Source organism: Coloeus monedula, assembly GCF_965178545.1.
Source record: "Coloeus monedula genome assembly, chromosome: 18".
Classification (NCBI taxonomy): Eukaryota; Metazoa; Chordata; class Aves; order Passeriformes; family Corvidae; genus Coloeus; species Coloeus monedula.
In genome coordinates, this window is record NC_138798.1 from 5,947,398 (window position 1) to 5,963,501 (window position 16,104).

The window sequence follows — 16,104 nt, forward strand, 5'->3', positions numbered from 1 at the left end:
AGGATGTAAAAAAGTTTATTTGTAAGTAGTAATCTGGCTCTGCCAATAGCCATTTTCAACAAAAGGTACTCTCTTAAAAAGATGTGTAATGCATTACTACGTTGATGTAAATGGCAGAGCTTACAGTGCTTAATGAACTTTGATCTCCCCACCTATGGTTCAAGCCTCGGTCTTTCTCTAATCTGTAATTTATTCAGTCTCTGCAATCCATTAGATTAGAGTGTCATGTCCTCAGGTGCAAATATTACTGAATATTATCAGGAAAATCTAACTCTGGCAAAGAAGTAAATGTAATGAATAAAGGCTAATGTTGTTGGTATGATTTTTCTCTTGAAGGGGAACCTTGTTAAGCAGCTTTTCTTATGATGATTTCTCTACTGTTTCACACTAACTGAAATATTGGAATGAGATCATCCTAGAAAGCAGAGGAGGAGATGCTTGCCGTGTTCATATGTGCAAGCATGGAAGGTCCTTCAAGATGTCAGGGAGTAGCTGAACTTGTTACTGTTTTGATTGTTGCTGTCCTACCTTGAATGAGTAAGAGGAACAGTGCACCTGTTTAATAATTATCTGGTCCCTTGGGATGAAAGTTTGCCTCATCAAGGAAGTTGTTACTTCCTTATTATATTTGTCTGGCCCACAGGAAGGGTGTGCAGAGCTCTTAAAATCTGGTGTTCTTCGAGGCAGTAACTTAAAATTCCTCAGGCCTGGAGATGTGGAGAGATATTTTCCTTGCACTTCTGTCACGTGCATTTGCTCTTATCTTACCTAGATTTAAAGGCCTAGTAAATTCTGACAGATCTTAATCTGAGACAGTATTTAATGTGCATTTTATTGGTAATGTCCGTTGCTCTGTAGTAGCATAAGCTGTAGACTCGGAACGCAGAGATGGAGTGGGAGGTTGTTGTCACTATGAACAAAGTGATCACTTGAATTACAAGTGCAATTACCTTTGTTTGTTTGTTTGTTTTCTATTACTCTTTACAAAAGAGGAAGAATACTGATACGTAGTGCTAGTCATTTGTTTTAAGCCACAGAAGACAATCACAGAAAGAAATAGGCCTGGCAAATACATGGAATTTGAATTGTGGAAATGTCTGTTTGCCACAAGTACTGTAAATGTAGCAGTGAAGCATGTACTGTATCAGCTTCTTTCCCCCCCCCCCCCCAACTTGTGTTTATTTGATGTAGGTTTGGTCACTTTGCTTAGAAAAATGATTTGAGGGAGTCTTTAAAAGCTGGCTAGCCCAGAAAGAAAAAAATCACGTGCCTATTACAGACTGGCATTATTTTAAGTGGGACTTAACATTGCTGTGTTATTTTGAGCTGTCCTGATTACTGAGTAGTGGGCAGGGTATTTTCAAAGACGTTTTGACTTTCATTATCCTGCGGTATTTTTGGGGATGCGGAAGGAGGGCGGCAGTGGCCGGCAGGTGTTTCAAGTTGCCCTGGAGCCCCAGTCACAGGTGCGCTCCGGGTCCGCCGGCTGCCACCTCGAACTGAAGGGCAGGAGGGGAATGCCCAGCGACCGAGTGTGCTCTGCTCCGGCTCCCGCCTGCTCGCCCTTACAGTGCTCCCTTCACAGCGCCCGGCTTTAAGGCCGAGCTGGAGGCGGGGGGAAGCTGCGCTCCGGTCTCTGGGTCTCTGGCCGGCGGAACCCGGCCGCTCGATCGGGCCGCCGCGGAGCCGGAGCCTCGAGCCCGCTGGGGAGGGCTGGCGCCCATTTCCCCGTGCGGGCCGTGGCTCCCGGGCTGTGCCCTGGAGTGCTCGGGGCGGCGGGAGCGCCTCGGCACCCGAGCACCGACATGGCTGTTGAGGACCTGGCGCCTTGCGCAGGGAGGGCCGGGATCCCCAGTGCCTCTGGCAGAGCTCGGGAAGTTTCGCAGGAGCGAATGCACCGTCTTTTCCTGGGGATCGGGATTTAAACCCCTGCAAGGAATAAAACCTCCGCATTTCCCCGCGACCGCCGCCCCTTCCTCTCCCCCTCCGTGGCCGGGGACAGGCGGCGCTTCCGGCGCGGGGCGGGGCGGGCGCTGCGGCCGCAGGGGGGCGCTGTGCGGGGCCGCCGGTCCCTCAGAGCCGCGCGTGGGGCGGGCGGGACGAGCGGGAGCTGCGGGAGGAGGGCGGCCGGAGCCTCGCAGGGCTCGGGCTGCGAGCTGCGCTTGGCCACAGGGAAACCGCAATTGACAGACGGGCCAGACGGGTCACCCCCGTTTGCTGTTACCCGCTGCAGCACGATTTTTTGACTCGGTGCTTTTCATCTCTTAACACCTGGTGGTGGAAACTTGCTGCTCGTTCAGTATATTCACGCAATTAAGGTGTTTTTATCAGCACTGATCTGTAAAACCTCTTTAAAAATCTCTTCAGAGATCAAGGGGCCTTGCTTGTTGACTGATCATCCTGAAAAAACAATCTAAATAGCCTGAACAGTTCCATAAGTAGAGTGTGTCTGTAAGGGGTGCATTCTAGGGAAACCTGGATGAGCCCTCACCTCAGGGCTACTGCAGCAGAGTGATGGGTGGTAGATTCCTTTTAACTCTTCCTCCCCAACAGTTCTTAGTCATTAACCAGGTGTGCTGACTTCAAAGGGGACAAATACCTGGTGGGCTGAGAAAAAGCTCCCATTTGGGAGTTGGTTTCCCTCATGTGCGGTCTGATGGGCCTTGTTGATTAAAAACAAAGTATGAGAATAGAGCAAAGAAAGTGACCTGTCCATATTCAAACCAACTTCTCTGCATTGGCCAGCATTTTTCCTGGAAAATGCTGAGTAATATTTCATAATTTATTACTTTCATTGGTTTGTCTTATATTTCAATGTAAGTTCAGGTTCTGCTAGTCTCTGTGGAGGGCCAGTGCCTTCTTGTTTAGTACTGTGATGGTGATAGCTGTCATTGCTTGGAGAAATAGTTTCTTGCATTCTGTGTCCATAAAGGCAATAGGATTTTGAAAAGTTACTGGGAATGTCTGCTTTGTGGAGTCATTGAGCAACATTTGAACAGTACATACAAAGGCACAGTGGCAGAAACAGGTTAAAAAACCCTGCGTTAGCCTTGGTGGTTAAAATACTGTCTTCTCTATCTCAGAGGATTTTAATATATTCTAATACCTTCTCTGTGCAGTTGGTAATGCCAGGTTTGGACTGTATTTGATGAAAACCTGTGCACTTACATAGGTCAGATCTTATCAGCGTAAGAAGCGTATGCAACAGTTCTGACCTCTGATGGTCAGAAAAAGCAGTATTCTCTGAGGCACATTTTGAAAAGATTGTGATATCCTAGTTTGTGAAAATGACACTGAAAAAGTACAAAGAACCTGGTCCACCTTAGTTTTCTACACTAGTGAGCTTATCTCCACCCTAAGTCATAGGGAAGATTGTTTTTAATGGCACTTCCAAGTAACATGGAGGGAAAAGAACATAACTGTTTTTTAAATTCTTGTATTTAAAATCTTTAGAAGGTCTAAATCTCATTTGAATCCCTTTAAAAGGTTTTTGAAAGAGGAGTTTGAGAAGGAAGGAGCAGAGACACTGTAGAAGCTTTAGTGAAGTTTAACTACATTCCATACTGGTTCAGGAACTCCTGTGTTTGTAATTATTCTGTCATTTGTTTTAACTACACAGAAACACAAAATGTTAAGTTTTCTCTCTGGAGATGAGGAGAGGGAGTAATTTTTGAGTTAAGAAGTTACTTTTTGGGGTGGGACTGAGGATGCTGTCTTTCTTATTGCAGGCAAAACGAGCAGTACAGCGAGGAGCCACAGCGGTCATCTTTGATGTTTCTGAAAACCCAGATGCCATTGATCAGGTACGAAGCAATGCCAGGCAGGAAGCAATGTAGGTGTTGGGAACCTGGTAGAAAGGGAAAACTTCGGGGAGTTAGATTTTTCTTCTAGCTTTTGCTAGAATCCAGAATCCAGGCCTGGGATTAAGGTTTTGAAAGAGGATGGAGGCAAATTTTTTGTGGCCCATTATCTAATCAAGGAGGTTTTCTTTGCCCAGCTCTGTGTACAAAACACAGGATGTTTGGCCCTATCCAGCGTGTGATCAATAGTGTTGTTGAACAGCTGCTATTTTTGAGATTGTGAAATTACTTTCAAACCTGATTCTAAACAAGTTTCTTTCTAAAATTTATAACCATTTCTTTCTCATTTACAGCTGATGATTTCTGCCTATGTATTTTGTGGACAAGCAGGGTTTTTCTTCTTTTTCTGACTCTTATTATAACTTCCATCTTTTTATTTGAAGTGGGTGAGGTAATAGCCCTATGAAAGGCTTCAACATACTTCAGCCAATTCTGAGTTATTTCAGTGAAGAAACGTAAGCACAAAAATAGTCTGCATTTGGTTTAGTTCTGTTTGGTCTTGAAACAAAACTGCTGTTTCTGTTACAGCAGGAACAAGCAGAGCTGAAGGTTTTTAAGTGCAGCCTGTATTTCTTGGGGGAAAAGAGAGATCATCAATGTTTACATTTAAAAAGCCGGCTTTAATTCTGAAATGAGCATCTGTTGGACAGAGGAATTCAGAAGACCCTGTGCAATGGATGCTTTGAGTAGTGTTGTCTGCATGGGCATCAACGTTGCAGCCTTGATCTTGAAAACGTTCACAGGGATATTTTTCCCCCTCTTCTACACAGGAAAAGTATCTTCACAAAGATGTGATCTGTCTTTTTCCATTTTTTAACTCTGTGTTACAGCTTCTGGTTACTTTCAGCCGCTCTGCTCTGGGCTTGGGAAGCTGAGTTACTGTCTCTTGCTCTTTTCCCTCTAACAAAGACAGCTTTCCTTGCTTGTTTATAAATAATAAACTGGGTGCGTCTGTCCCCAAGAGCTGGGAAATGAATCTAGTGGATGTTTGAATGTTTTGGGTGTACCAATAAAATGGAAGAAGGTTAGTGGCTTAGAGCCTTAGCTGACAAAGTAGGCTCTGTTAGATGAAAGAGCAGTAGCCTGTGGAAACACTGGCAAACAGAAGAGGAATGACTGGATGTAGCTTTCATACTCTAAAAGTAACAGTTACTGGATTGGCTCTGTTCTCATGCTGCTCTGGATGCTTGTTTTCAATGGATTTTGATTCTCATCTAAAGTCTTCAGAACCCTTGAGATCAGGGGTGCTACATAATTTATCTTTAAAATAAGTACTGTTTTGGCACTCATAATGGAATTGTGGAAAACAGTGACAGCAGTGGAGGAAAAACTGACACAAGTTAATCTGGAGTATCTTCGTTTCAAATGGAAATATCCTAAGACACTAACGGGAGCTGTTTAGGAAGTTTTCTCAGGTATGCTTGTTACCAAGCACTAGAACAAATAAGGGAGATTGCTTTGAAAGGGAGGAGTGGAATACTGTGAAGGGAAATCCTTCCTTCCAGTCAGTGACCAGAAATTGGAGGCAGGCCTGACCAGAAGAATTGTCCCTGGGTAATTTGGTAGATGCCAAATGAAAGGACTTTGCCTATAGATTATGTGGGGTTTATTCCCGTTGATCTGAGTATCTTCTGCTGTAAATTAAGAATTAAACTTCTGGTTTTAGAAATGCTCTCTGAAGTCTGACTTGTTCCTTAGTTTTACTTTTGCATATTTGAAGAGGAGTAACAGCACCCAGAGCATCATGTTTAGCAAGAGTCCGACAATGTGCAAAAGTAACTGAGGAATTGGGTGGATTCTTTCTTAGACAAGAAATCATTAGAGAGAGTATGTGTCTGGGAGTGGAGAGACGGTGATTTGATTTGGCCCTAGGCCAGCAAGGCTTGTAGACACATAGGATCCCTGGATACTTCAGCTAGTTTTTAGCTCATCACAAGACACCTGCCTTAAAAGTAGTTTGATCAGTGTTCTCAGAAAATCCATCGAATACTAGGAAGAATCAGTTTTAAAAAGCCTCAGTGAAATCTGTTATCATCTGGTCAGCGTAAGTAGAGTCATCATCCTTTAATCAGGATGATAGACCAATCAGCTGGTAATTCCTACATGGTTTAGCCAGAACTAACAGGTAGCTATCAACAATGCAGATTTATTAATCTCAGCCATAAGATACTATTGTTCTATTTGCTCACATTCCTGTAATTTCATTCCTTTCCCCTGTACCATTTCCATCTGCTTGTCAGTGCATTGCTTGTTTTGTATCAACCAGCCTCTATACTAGTATTTTTCTTGTAAGTCAGAATAAGCTATATGAATTTATTGTGTTGGTGACATTTTGTGACAGAACAACTCTCTTGTCTAGTTATTACCCTCTCTGGTATATAATTTAGCAGATCGTTGGTCTGGATTTGTTGGCCGGAGAAGTTGCACGTTCTCCACACTTGAAGGTTTTCAGCATCTGACTGAATAAAGCCCTAAGCAGCCTGGTTTGATGTCATAGTTGACCCTGCCTTGACCAGGAGGTTGGGCTCACGACATGCCTTCCCACACACATTATTTTCTGAGTCTTTCTATGATTTGGCCTTTCTTACAAAACGTAGCTGGACCTGAAAGGAAGTTTCAGGGTGAATTATGTAGTCTACTCATATGCTTTAGTCTTTGAGGCCCCCCATCCTGCAGTCTAAGAGGTCTAGTGGTTGCTAGAACTCAAGTAATTTTGAATGAGTTTGTCGAGTTAAACAGCAGAAATTACTAACTTAACTTGTTTAGGTACAAAGAGCCTGAAAGACAGGACTCTATGGGATTGTTCAGAAAGCTGAAGAAATTTCTATGTGAATAATGTAACTACAAAGTTGAAATTGAAAAATTGATGAAATGTAGCAAGGACAAGGTTTCTGGAATGTGCAGATTTTTATTCTTCTTCATTGTGAGGTTTAATGTTACAGTATTAATATATGCACTGGTACATAATGCAGCTAAGTTAAAGCTGCTATTCAGAAATAGCATTTCCTTAGCCTTAATCTTAGTTTTGGTCCATAAAAAAAAAAAAAAAGAGCATAAGTCAAAAGTTTAATTCAGGTTTAATTCTGTGGAATACTTAAAGGTCTGTGCTAGAAGAGAACAATCAGTGCTTGAAATCAATTCCACGTTCATATTCCTTTACCATTCTCTGTGTTGTTCAGAAGAAAAGTGGTTTTCCTGAAACATGCCTTTTGAGCAGATTTTTTTTTTTTTCTAGCTGAACCAGGGCTCAGAGGACCCTCTGAAGAGACCAGTGGTGTATGTGAAAGGTGCTGATGCTGTCAAGCTAATGAACATAGTTAACAAGCAGAAAGTGGCACGAGCCAGGATTCAGCATCGCCCCCCACGGGTGAGACTTTCAGATCCTTTCTCTGGATATCACAGTGCTGTTGTTACTGCAGGCAGGGCTTGCTCACTGCAAGGGTGAAGATGTTTTGATGCCCCTTATGTGCATTAATACACGTGAAATTCTGTTGACTGAAATAAACTGAGTAACTGCACTGTGGACAAGCAGCTGCACCTGGTGTAAGTTTAGAATCCACAGTGTGGCATCCGCTGTGTTTCAGAAGGATACTTTTGAGTATAGAAGCGGCTAAAAAATTCACAGAGAAGTTTTCCTTTTTCTTGATTAAATAACTTAGTTATTGCACGCTCCTGCTGGTTCCGTTTTGTAAGGTGGTCTGCCCTGTGTTAACGAATAATTCTGTGTAGTATTTTAAACATTAATTAATTATGAGATTATCTAATTAATTATGAGATTATCTGATATTTGTAATATAAAATACTTTTCCTAGACTTTTTTTTCCCTAACACTCTCTAACATACAGTTCACAGAAGAAGAACAAAGCTAGAAGGTCATCCATGTCCTAGTTACCGGTTTGGTTTGGTTTTTTTTTTTAATGGAATCGTTCTGTTAAGAAATGTCTTTAAGAAGTGGGCCATTTTTTAATAATTCAGATGTTGATTTTCAGTCACTTACATGCATAAGCAACCCAATAAGCTATAAAAATTTGTGTTGGTGTGATTCACTCAGTTAAAAAACCTGGATTTATGCAGTTCAGAGACAGTAAATCTGACATCTCATGACTGGCATTCTGTGTATTCTGTTCACTTGCAGCGGCACTTGAAACCCAGGTTTTGTCTCATGGAATCACAGATAATGAACACAACAGTCTGTACTTTGACTTCTGCCATTCTGACTGTGTACATTTGGCAAAGGCCCCTGAGAAATAGAAAGAAACAAATTTGAGTGTGATCTAAAGGAAGGAAAAATAATACTTTTGTTTTAATTTTTAAGCAACCCACTGAATACTTCGATATGGGAATTTTCCTGGCCTTCTTTGTGGTTGTGTCTCTTGTTTGCCTCATTCTTCTCGTCAAGATCAAACTGAAACAGCGACGTAGTCAGGTAAGACCAGTAATGGGATATTCACAAAATGCTCAAAGTTAGCTTCTCTTACTTTGTCCTAAAACGTGCTTTCGACTTTTGGAAATTCAGGATGCTGACTTACAGTAGCCATCTTGGTGGCTCTGTGTTTTTATCCATGCATGTAGGCCTTTGGAAGTACTTGGAAGTGTCTTTAAAGGAGATTTACATTGACCCATGATGTTCAGTCAGTTAAATCCTGAAATGAAAATGGTACAGAAGCAGTCCACTTAGCCATTGGGAAGAAAGAACATCTCTGGTTGCTCACAGGTTACCAGTAGCACTGGTATACTTCTGAATAAGTCCAGACTCTTACTGCTGTCTTGTGGAGAGGATATCAGGATTGAAAATAAATCGCAAATCTTTCCAATAGGATAACATCTGTTGAAATGGGAGAGGTTTTCAAAGTAAAAAGTTCGGTTAGGAGAAATTCCAGGTGACATACTTTGAGTTTGTCCTGGAGGAAATGATACAGCTGATTTTTAACATTTCATTTTAATCTCTTTCTCAAGTATTGCTCCAGATAACATGGTGGTTACAGCATATTGGGGCATTACAATAAATCCTGACACTTAAATAAAAGTTCCTGGCCAAGCTTTGTATGTTGGCTTGAATAGTTGCTGCCTATCAGTTGAGCAGTTGCAGTGTATCCCATTTGTCAGCACCTTCACCCAGTTCTAATTCAGAGTAGTTTATCATTCTCACTTCTGCATGCGGAATACATTCTTTTCATGAGGCTTCTGGTCTGAATTCTAATTAGCCTTCTCTGTTTAATATAAGAAATTATACATCACTTGGGCCTGACATGATCTGTAAGATATGTTATGGTGGTGTTTCTCTGCTACTACACTCTAGTCCCTTACACAGCAGCATTGGCTTTTTTTTTTCCTTTTTTTTTTTTTCTTTCTTCTCATGTAGAATTCCATGAACAGGCTTGCAGTGCAAGCACTGGAGAAAATGGAGACCAGGAAGTTTAAGTCCAAAAGTAAGGGACACCGAGAAAGTAACTGTGGAGCACTGGATACACTCAGTAGCAGCTCCACCTCTGACTGTGCCATCTGCTTGGAGAAGTACATTGATGGGGAGGTAAAGGATGAAAGGTTTCTTCACCATGGGCTGGGAATGTAGGTGCTTTTAGCACTGTAGTACATGGCTGGCTGTTGGGTACGTTGTATACCTGAGGTGGTGCTGCTTGTCAGTCTGATCACACTGAGCAGCCAACTCAGCTTCAGCTGCATCCTGCAGCTCCAAATTACCCATGCTGCAAAGTGAGAGGTGAAGGATCCCATTTGCAAATCGCTACCTCCAGTGTTCTTGCATTTCTGAAGAACAAGTCACAAAGAAGTCAGCAGTTGGTTCTCTGGGTATTTTTGACAAGTCATGCACTAAGGTGATTCTCTGTTGGAGGTAAGGGATACCCTTAGTGTTTTGCTTTTCAGGATTTGATGGCACCCTGTCTTAAAAATGTTAAGTACACAGCACTGCTGGGAAACCAGAGGAGGAGAAGGAAGAGATGTCAAAACTTTCAGGAGCAGTTTTTTGGCTCATCAGGGCTTGCTGTCTGTGACAGTTTTACCCAGAGGAAGCAATGAAAAGGGTGAAGTAGAAAATGGGCTCCTTAAAATAAATAAAGGCAGTCAATATTCACAGCTATAAGCATCCATTAGAAAGATTATGAGGACATTTTATTTTGAAATGGTTCATAAAAGAATCATAATTTTTAAGGCAATAGAAAATACCAGATGCATATTTGAGTGCTGCAAGGTGCAAATAGAAAGTTAATGAAGTTAGTTGATGGGAAATTATTCAGAGTGGCAAGGATGAAGGTAGACAAGAACTTCGAAAGGGCTGTACAAAATGACTGGAGAGGAAATTCAGGCATGAGCTTGAGCATGAAGTGATAGACATAAGGAATAGCTCCACGTATATCAGGGATGGGTTGGGAGCTGAGCATTGCTATTCAGGAAGAAGATCTTGATGCTTTAGATAGCTTTGTGAAAGCAAATGGGTGCTTTGTGGCAATTAAAAAGGCAAATCAGATACTAGAAATGAGCTGGGAAAGTCTAGAGAACTGAACAGAAAATAAAATTACACCACAGTGTAAGTTTAGTCATGTTCTCACTTTGAGTACTGTGTACTTCTGACCTCGTTTCACAAAAGATACAGAATGGAAATGAAGGTGCTTCAGAAAAGGATAGCCATAAAATGATCAAGTATTTTGAATGGTTTCTGGGGGAAAAAAAAAGATTGAGTGGGCAAGGACTCTAGACCTAGATTTCTTGGGGACAGAGGGAATACAAGGTCAAGTGGTGTTTCTCCACCAGGAGGTAGTAGCCCTGTGGAACTTCGTGGCAAAGCAAGTTAGAAGTTGAAAACCTAAGCTCATGGGAAGACATGAGCAGTACTTGGAAGAAAGATTCTTTGCAGGTTTCTGAACTGGTAGATATCCATCAGGCTCAGGAAATCCTGTAAACAGATCGTAGCTGAAAGATGAAGAATCCTGGGCAAGGGAAAAAGTATCATATACACTGTTGGTTTTGCTTTTCCCTGAGTGTTTTCCATTGCAAATAATTGTAGAAAAGGTACATCATTACTCTTGATTTTTTTTTTTTTTAAGTTTATTTAATATATTAAGGAAAACTTTAGTGATGGCCTTCTTCAAGTTGTTGGGTCATAGGGACATACAGGAAAAAGTGTCCTAAAGAAGTGTCCTATATCTGCGTGGAGTTCTAAGGTGCCTGCAGACTATTCTTTTAGACACAGTTGATCACTAGCTGTTTTGCTCTTGGTTATCTTGATGCCATTTTTTTCCTTCCTAGCACTTCTAGGCTAGGAATTGCTCCATTTAGTAGATGGGTTGAAAAAACTAGGAACAAGCTGTGAAAAATTCACTTGTTAGGAAGAAGTACTTTTTCATGGTCCTTCATCTGTTCCTGTAGGAACTGCGGGTCATTCCTTGCACTCACCGATTCCACAAGAAATGTGTGGATCCTTGGCTGCTGCAGCATCACACCTGCCCTCACTGCCGCCATAACATCATAGGTAAGTGCTGCAGAGTGGATGCTCTGGTGTGTTCATTTCAGACAACTTACAAGATGAAATGAAAAGTGCGCCTTTTTGTGAATCTCCGTGGAGCTCTCAGTTCTTGTTGTAACACAGCCCTAGAAATACAGTTAGCCCTAAACTCTTTTGAGAACAGTTGAGTGCCCCTGGCATAACCTTGGGGTGGGGATGATGCCCAGCTGAGGGCAGTGTTGTGCAGCCCTGAGTGCAAGGACACATGGAGAAGAGGGATGTTTTTCCTTGGGAATTATAAAGAAGACAATGTACGGGCTTTTATTTTTCCGTGGTGTTGTAACTTGGAGCCTGGTTTCCCTTAGTTGCCCTCTTCCTGCTTTCATTTCCTATGTGTTAAGAAAGTTTTCTGGCACTGCACATTTGTGTAAAAATGTGTAAAGTGAAAATCTGAGCAATGACTTCCAGCCTCTCTCAGCCTCTGCAAGATGTAAGCAGAAGATTTTGTATATATGAGAACAGTATCTGAAATAAATTCACTTATTTTGCTTTTTAAGCAAATACATTTGAGTGTTTCAAGGTCTTCTAGATTCTTTTGACTTTTGTTTTGTTCTTATTTCCTTCTGTGTAAAAATTGGTGCGTAATGTAATTACATGGATAACAAAATATCCTTCTTTCTTACATAAAGTATATTCCCTTTTATTCCCTGCTAGTTCTACTTCTCCATTCTTATTTCTCTCATGCAGAACAGAAGAAGGGAAATGCAGCTCCAATCTGCCTGGAATCCATCAACCCAGCACGCAGCCGGCAGCAGAGGGTGATTCTGCCTGTCCATTACCCGGGCCGAGTGCACAGAGCAAACCAGATAACAGCGTATCCCACTCGGACAAGCATGGACCCTCACGGGAACCCCATCACATTACTGACAGTTGAGCGACACGGTGAACAGAGCCTCTACCAAGCCCCGTCCCCAGCCTATATTCGCAGTTATCAGCCCATTCATTTGGACCATGCTCTAAACACACATCACTGTAGCCTGGAGCACAGGGCTTACTCTCCAGCTCACAACTTCCGACGACCCAAGTTTGGCGGACGCAACTTTTCCAAAGCAGCGTGCTTTTCCCGATACGAGACCATGTATCAGCACTACTACTTCCAAGGCCTTAGTTACCCTGAGCAAGATGGACAGCTTCCAGCTGGCATTTCCTCAAAGGGTCCTTCCCGTGCCTTTCAGCCTGGTAGCAGCATGCTTTTCCCTCCTGTGGTACATGTAATGCCCTCGTCCCGCTTGGAGAGTGGCAGTACCTCCAGCTTTAGCTGCTATCATGGTCATCGTTCAGTGTGCAGTGGATATTTGGCTGACTGCCCTGGGAGTGACAGCAGCAGCAGCAGTTCTGGTCAGTGCCACTGCTCCTCCAGTGATTCCATGGTTGACTGCACAGAGGTCAGTAATCAGGGGGTTTACGGGAGCTGCTCCACCTTCCGCAGCTCTTTGAGCAGTGACTATGACCCATATGTGTACCGCAGTAGGAGCCCTTGCCGAGTGGGTGAGGTTGGTGGTGCAAACAGGGGTGCAATTGTTCTCTTGGAGGGCCCCCACCAGGACGAGCTTCCAGCTCACAGTCACAGTATGGTGGGTGCTGACTGCCGGCCTATGCCAGCTTCTTCCTCAGGGGACCAACTGTCTAACTGCAGCATGGATATGAACTATAGCAGTAATTCCTCACTAGAGCACAGGGATCCAAATGGCACTACCTCAGAGGGAGGACCTGAGGCCACTCCTGGTGCTGCCTTGGATGTTAAAAGGAACTGGAAGAATCCAGAGCTAGCAGGGTCGATTTCGGAGCAAGCATGTGCATGCTGCTTTGAATTCCAGCACTCTGCCCTGGAGCCAAGCAATGGGACAGCTGACTGTAGTGCACTCTTCCTTAGCTCTCCACTGTGGGGGACATGTGGCCAAGGAATTGAACCACAGTCAGGGAACACCCCAGGCTTGTACAGTATTAACTCAGACCACTTACACAGGACAGATGGGGTAAAATATGAGGGGTTGCCCTGCTGCTTCTATGAAGAGAAGCAGGTAGCCTGTAGTAGCAACAGTGGCAGTGGAGGTGGTGGCTGCTATACAGAAGACTATGCAGTGAATGTGCAGTACACGCTTCCTGATGACACCTTGCCAAACTGTTGTAAGGGTGTATGTGATCTGGGTCAACGCATTCCCATAATTCCTGAAGACAGAGACTGTGAGCTGATTCTACCAACAGAGCACCAAGGGACCCACATAGGAGGCTGTAGCTCTTGGGATGGAACACCTGAGCTAGACACTTACCTGCACTGTCAAGGTATTGGAGAGGTACAGGTCGAGAGGGAGGTGTGCTATGAGGCAACATCATTCCTACGGCAGAACTACTCTCAGGAGGAGGAAACTGGAATGCCCTTTCCCAGTCCCACTCTGAAGTCCCAGAAGCTTATGACGACCACAAAGGCCACAGGTAATATATGTGCTTTTTTTGATTACTTGCTACCTTTCTGTCTCAGTGTAGGAAATGCTGCCGGCTATCTAGGTACCTGTAGCCATAAAGGTTACTCCGTCCTTTGCATAAGAGCAGTTACTGACTAACCATTCACCCCAAAGTATTATTCTCTGGTTACCTGTGCTCATTTGGTCATAACTAGAGGAGGAGAAGATGATTGTTTACTATCTAACCCTATAAAAGCTTGCATGCTCATCCTTTGTGGGCAGGGGTCCCCATTAGAGTTCCCACAGCAAGGGACACTGCTGGTCATGGCAGCTGTGGTGAGTCGCCTAGGTAGGCAAGGCTACCCTGAGAGACGACAGACAAGTTGAAGGGTGTTTTTTAAAAAAAAGTGAAAATCTTTGAATTGCCTTAGAAGAATATGTGGGAAAGTCTCTGCTGTGGACATAGACAAGGGGGAAAAAATAACTACTCACAGAAAGAAGGGTATATTTCTTACCTGCCTTGCCAGGGTTATTTTAAGGGGTGTTCGTAGAATCACAAGGTACCCCAGGTTGGAAGGGACCTCAGGCCATCATCTAGTTCAACCCCCTGCTCAAAGCAGAGCCAGCTCTGAGACCAGACCATGTTTGACAGATTACACCAAGTTTATCCAGTCAGGCTGGATAACCCTTCAGGGACACAGAGTGCAGTCCCTTTCTGGACTTCTCTGCCTGTGCTGGACTGCCAGCATGGTCAAAAGATTTTCTTTATATCCAGTCTGAAGATCTCATACTTCAACTTAACTTCTAACCTCTTGTTCAGAATGCATGTCTGTGAAGACTGTGGTTCCATCACTGGGACAACCTCCATGTAGGTATTGCAAAGCTGCTAGGGATGCCCTTACGGCAGGCTGAACAACCCAAATCCCTCAGCCTCTTCACACAAAGTGCTCCAGCCCTCTGAGCATCTTGGCTCTCTGCTAAACTCCAGTCAGTGGATATCTTACTCTGGGGGCCCAAAACTGTGTGCAGTATTCTAGATGCAATGTTCCTTAGTTTTGTTTATCCTTCAGGTGCTGGATCTCATCCCTTGGAGAGAAGCCAAATCAGTGACTAGACCTGTCCAGAAGATCCCAGATGGAGAAGCGGAGCTTATCAGAGACTCCAAATTCTCATGGACTTAATTTTTTTTAAGCTTTGACAAACACGCAAAAGTGGTAATGTGGAGAAGTCCCTCCCCTATTTCCTCTGTGTTCACATCAGTTTGATTGTCTCCTTTGTCCCTCCTGCCTGAAGACTTCAGGCCTTGATTTGTGTGCAAAGCCCATGTGGGGACATGGTGTGGAGCATTTCTGAGCTCTAGTGCCATTTCTGTATTAATGACAAAGTGTTATTTATATTTTCTTTTTAGAAGTGACCTCTTGCTGAGAGGTAACACAGTGTGTTAAATAAGCCAGGCTATGTGTAGATGCTGTTATCTCCTATTTGAAGGAGTCCAGCCTTTGATAAGCTCAGGGCTACACCTGCCTTAGAAACCAGATAGCACCTTGAAATATAGTAGTCCAGAGGGATATAGCTGCTGAATGGATGCTCAGATACTGACTAATCCCAGTAGCAAATCCTAGCAGCCAGCAAGTTATGCGAGTGATTTTGAGGGAGGTAAAGCATTGGACTGTCTCCTTTCTCCTCTTCCCTTCTCCCCCTTTTCATGCTGCTCTGATGGTTTGGCTAGGAAGGTGTCCTGCCATTATGATTAGTTTCAACAGAGTGGGGGTAAGGAAACTGATAGCTCAGAATGTTCTCATCCTCACTTCTGTCTTTGAACCGTGGACCTCATTGTATCTTCTGACCAGTGAAGAATGCTGGGGACCTCTCCCTCAAGCAGATGCTAGAACAAAGTGCTTAGAAAGGCTATTACCTTTGTAGGTAATGAACTTTTCCTTCCTTAGGAAGTTTTTCAGGCACCTGTAGCCCCTGTTACAGCTGTGAGGAATGCTGGCATGTGCAGGGAAACAGCTTGCAGTGTGCTTGCAGCTTTGCTGGCTCATTTTGGAAACAGGTCATAGGGTTTCTTGTTTCCTTACAGGCTGCAAGCATGCCTACGGGAAGCAGTGCTTGTCACCTCTTGCACATGTGGGAAAGTGAGGGACTTGGTTTAATCATTGTTTTCTTCTTCGCTGTGCTTAATGTAGCTTCCGTAGATTGATCTGTTTTAAAGGTTTCTTGGGCCCAGCCAGTTGTGCTTCATTTTTGTCTTGTGTACAGAGTGCTCTCTGTACCCCATTAGCCTGGGCACATACTTTTGTTCTTGTTCTTGTCCTAGTGG

At 43.5% G+C, this 16,104-nt stretch overlaps 1 protein-coding gene across 1 annotated transcript in view; it reads left to right on the forward strand.

Moving 5' to 3' along the window:
- ZNRF3 (zinc and ring finger 3) overlaps nt 1–14,952 on the forward strand; it is a 66,679-nt gene extending 51,727 nt beyond the window's left edge. The window contains exons 3-9 of the mRNA XM_082293450.1: nt 3,729–3,803; nt 7,096–7,227; nt 8,176–8,286; nt 9,223–9,390; nt 11,244–11,346; nt 12,067–13,812; nt 14,852–14,952. Of these exons, the coding sequence (XP_082149576.1) occupies nt 3,729–3,803; nt 7,096–7,227; nt 8,176–8,286; nt 9,223–9,390; nt 11,244–11,346; nt 12,067–13,812; nt 14,852–14,895 (2,379 nt within the window). The 3' untranslated portion in view covers nt 14,896–14,952. The remainder of the gene's footprint in view (nt 1–3,728; nt 3,804–7,095; nt 7,228–8,175; nt 8,287–9,222; nt 9,391–11,243; nt 11,347–12,066; nt 13,813–14,851) is intronic.
- The last annotated feature ends 1,152 nt before the right edge of the window (nt 14,953–16,104 follow it).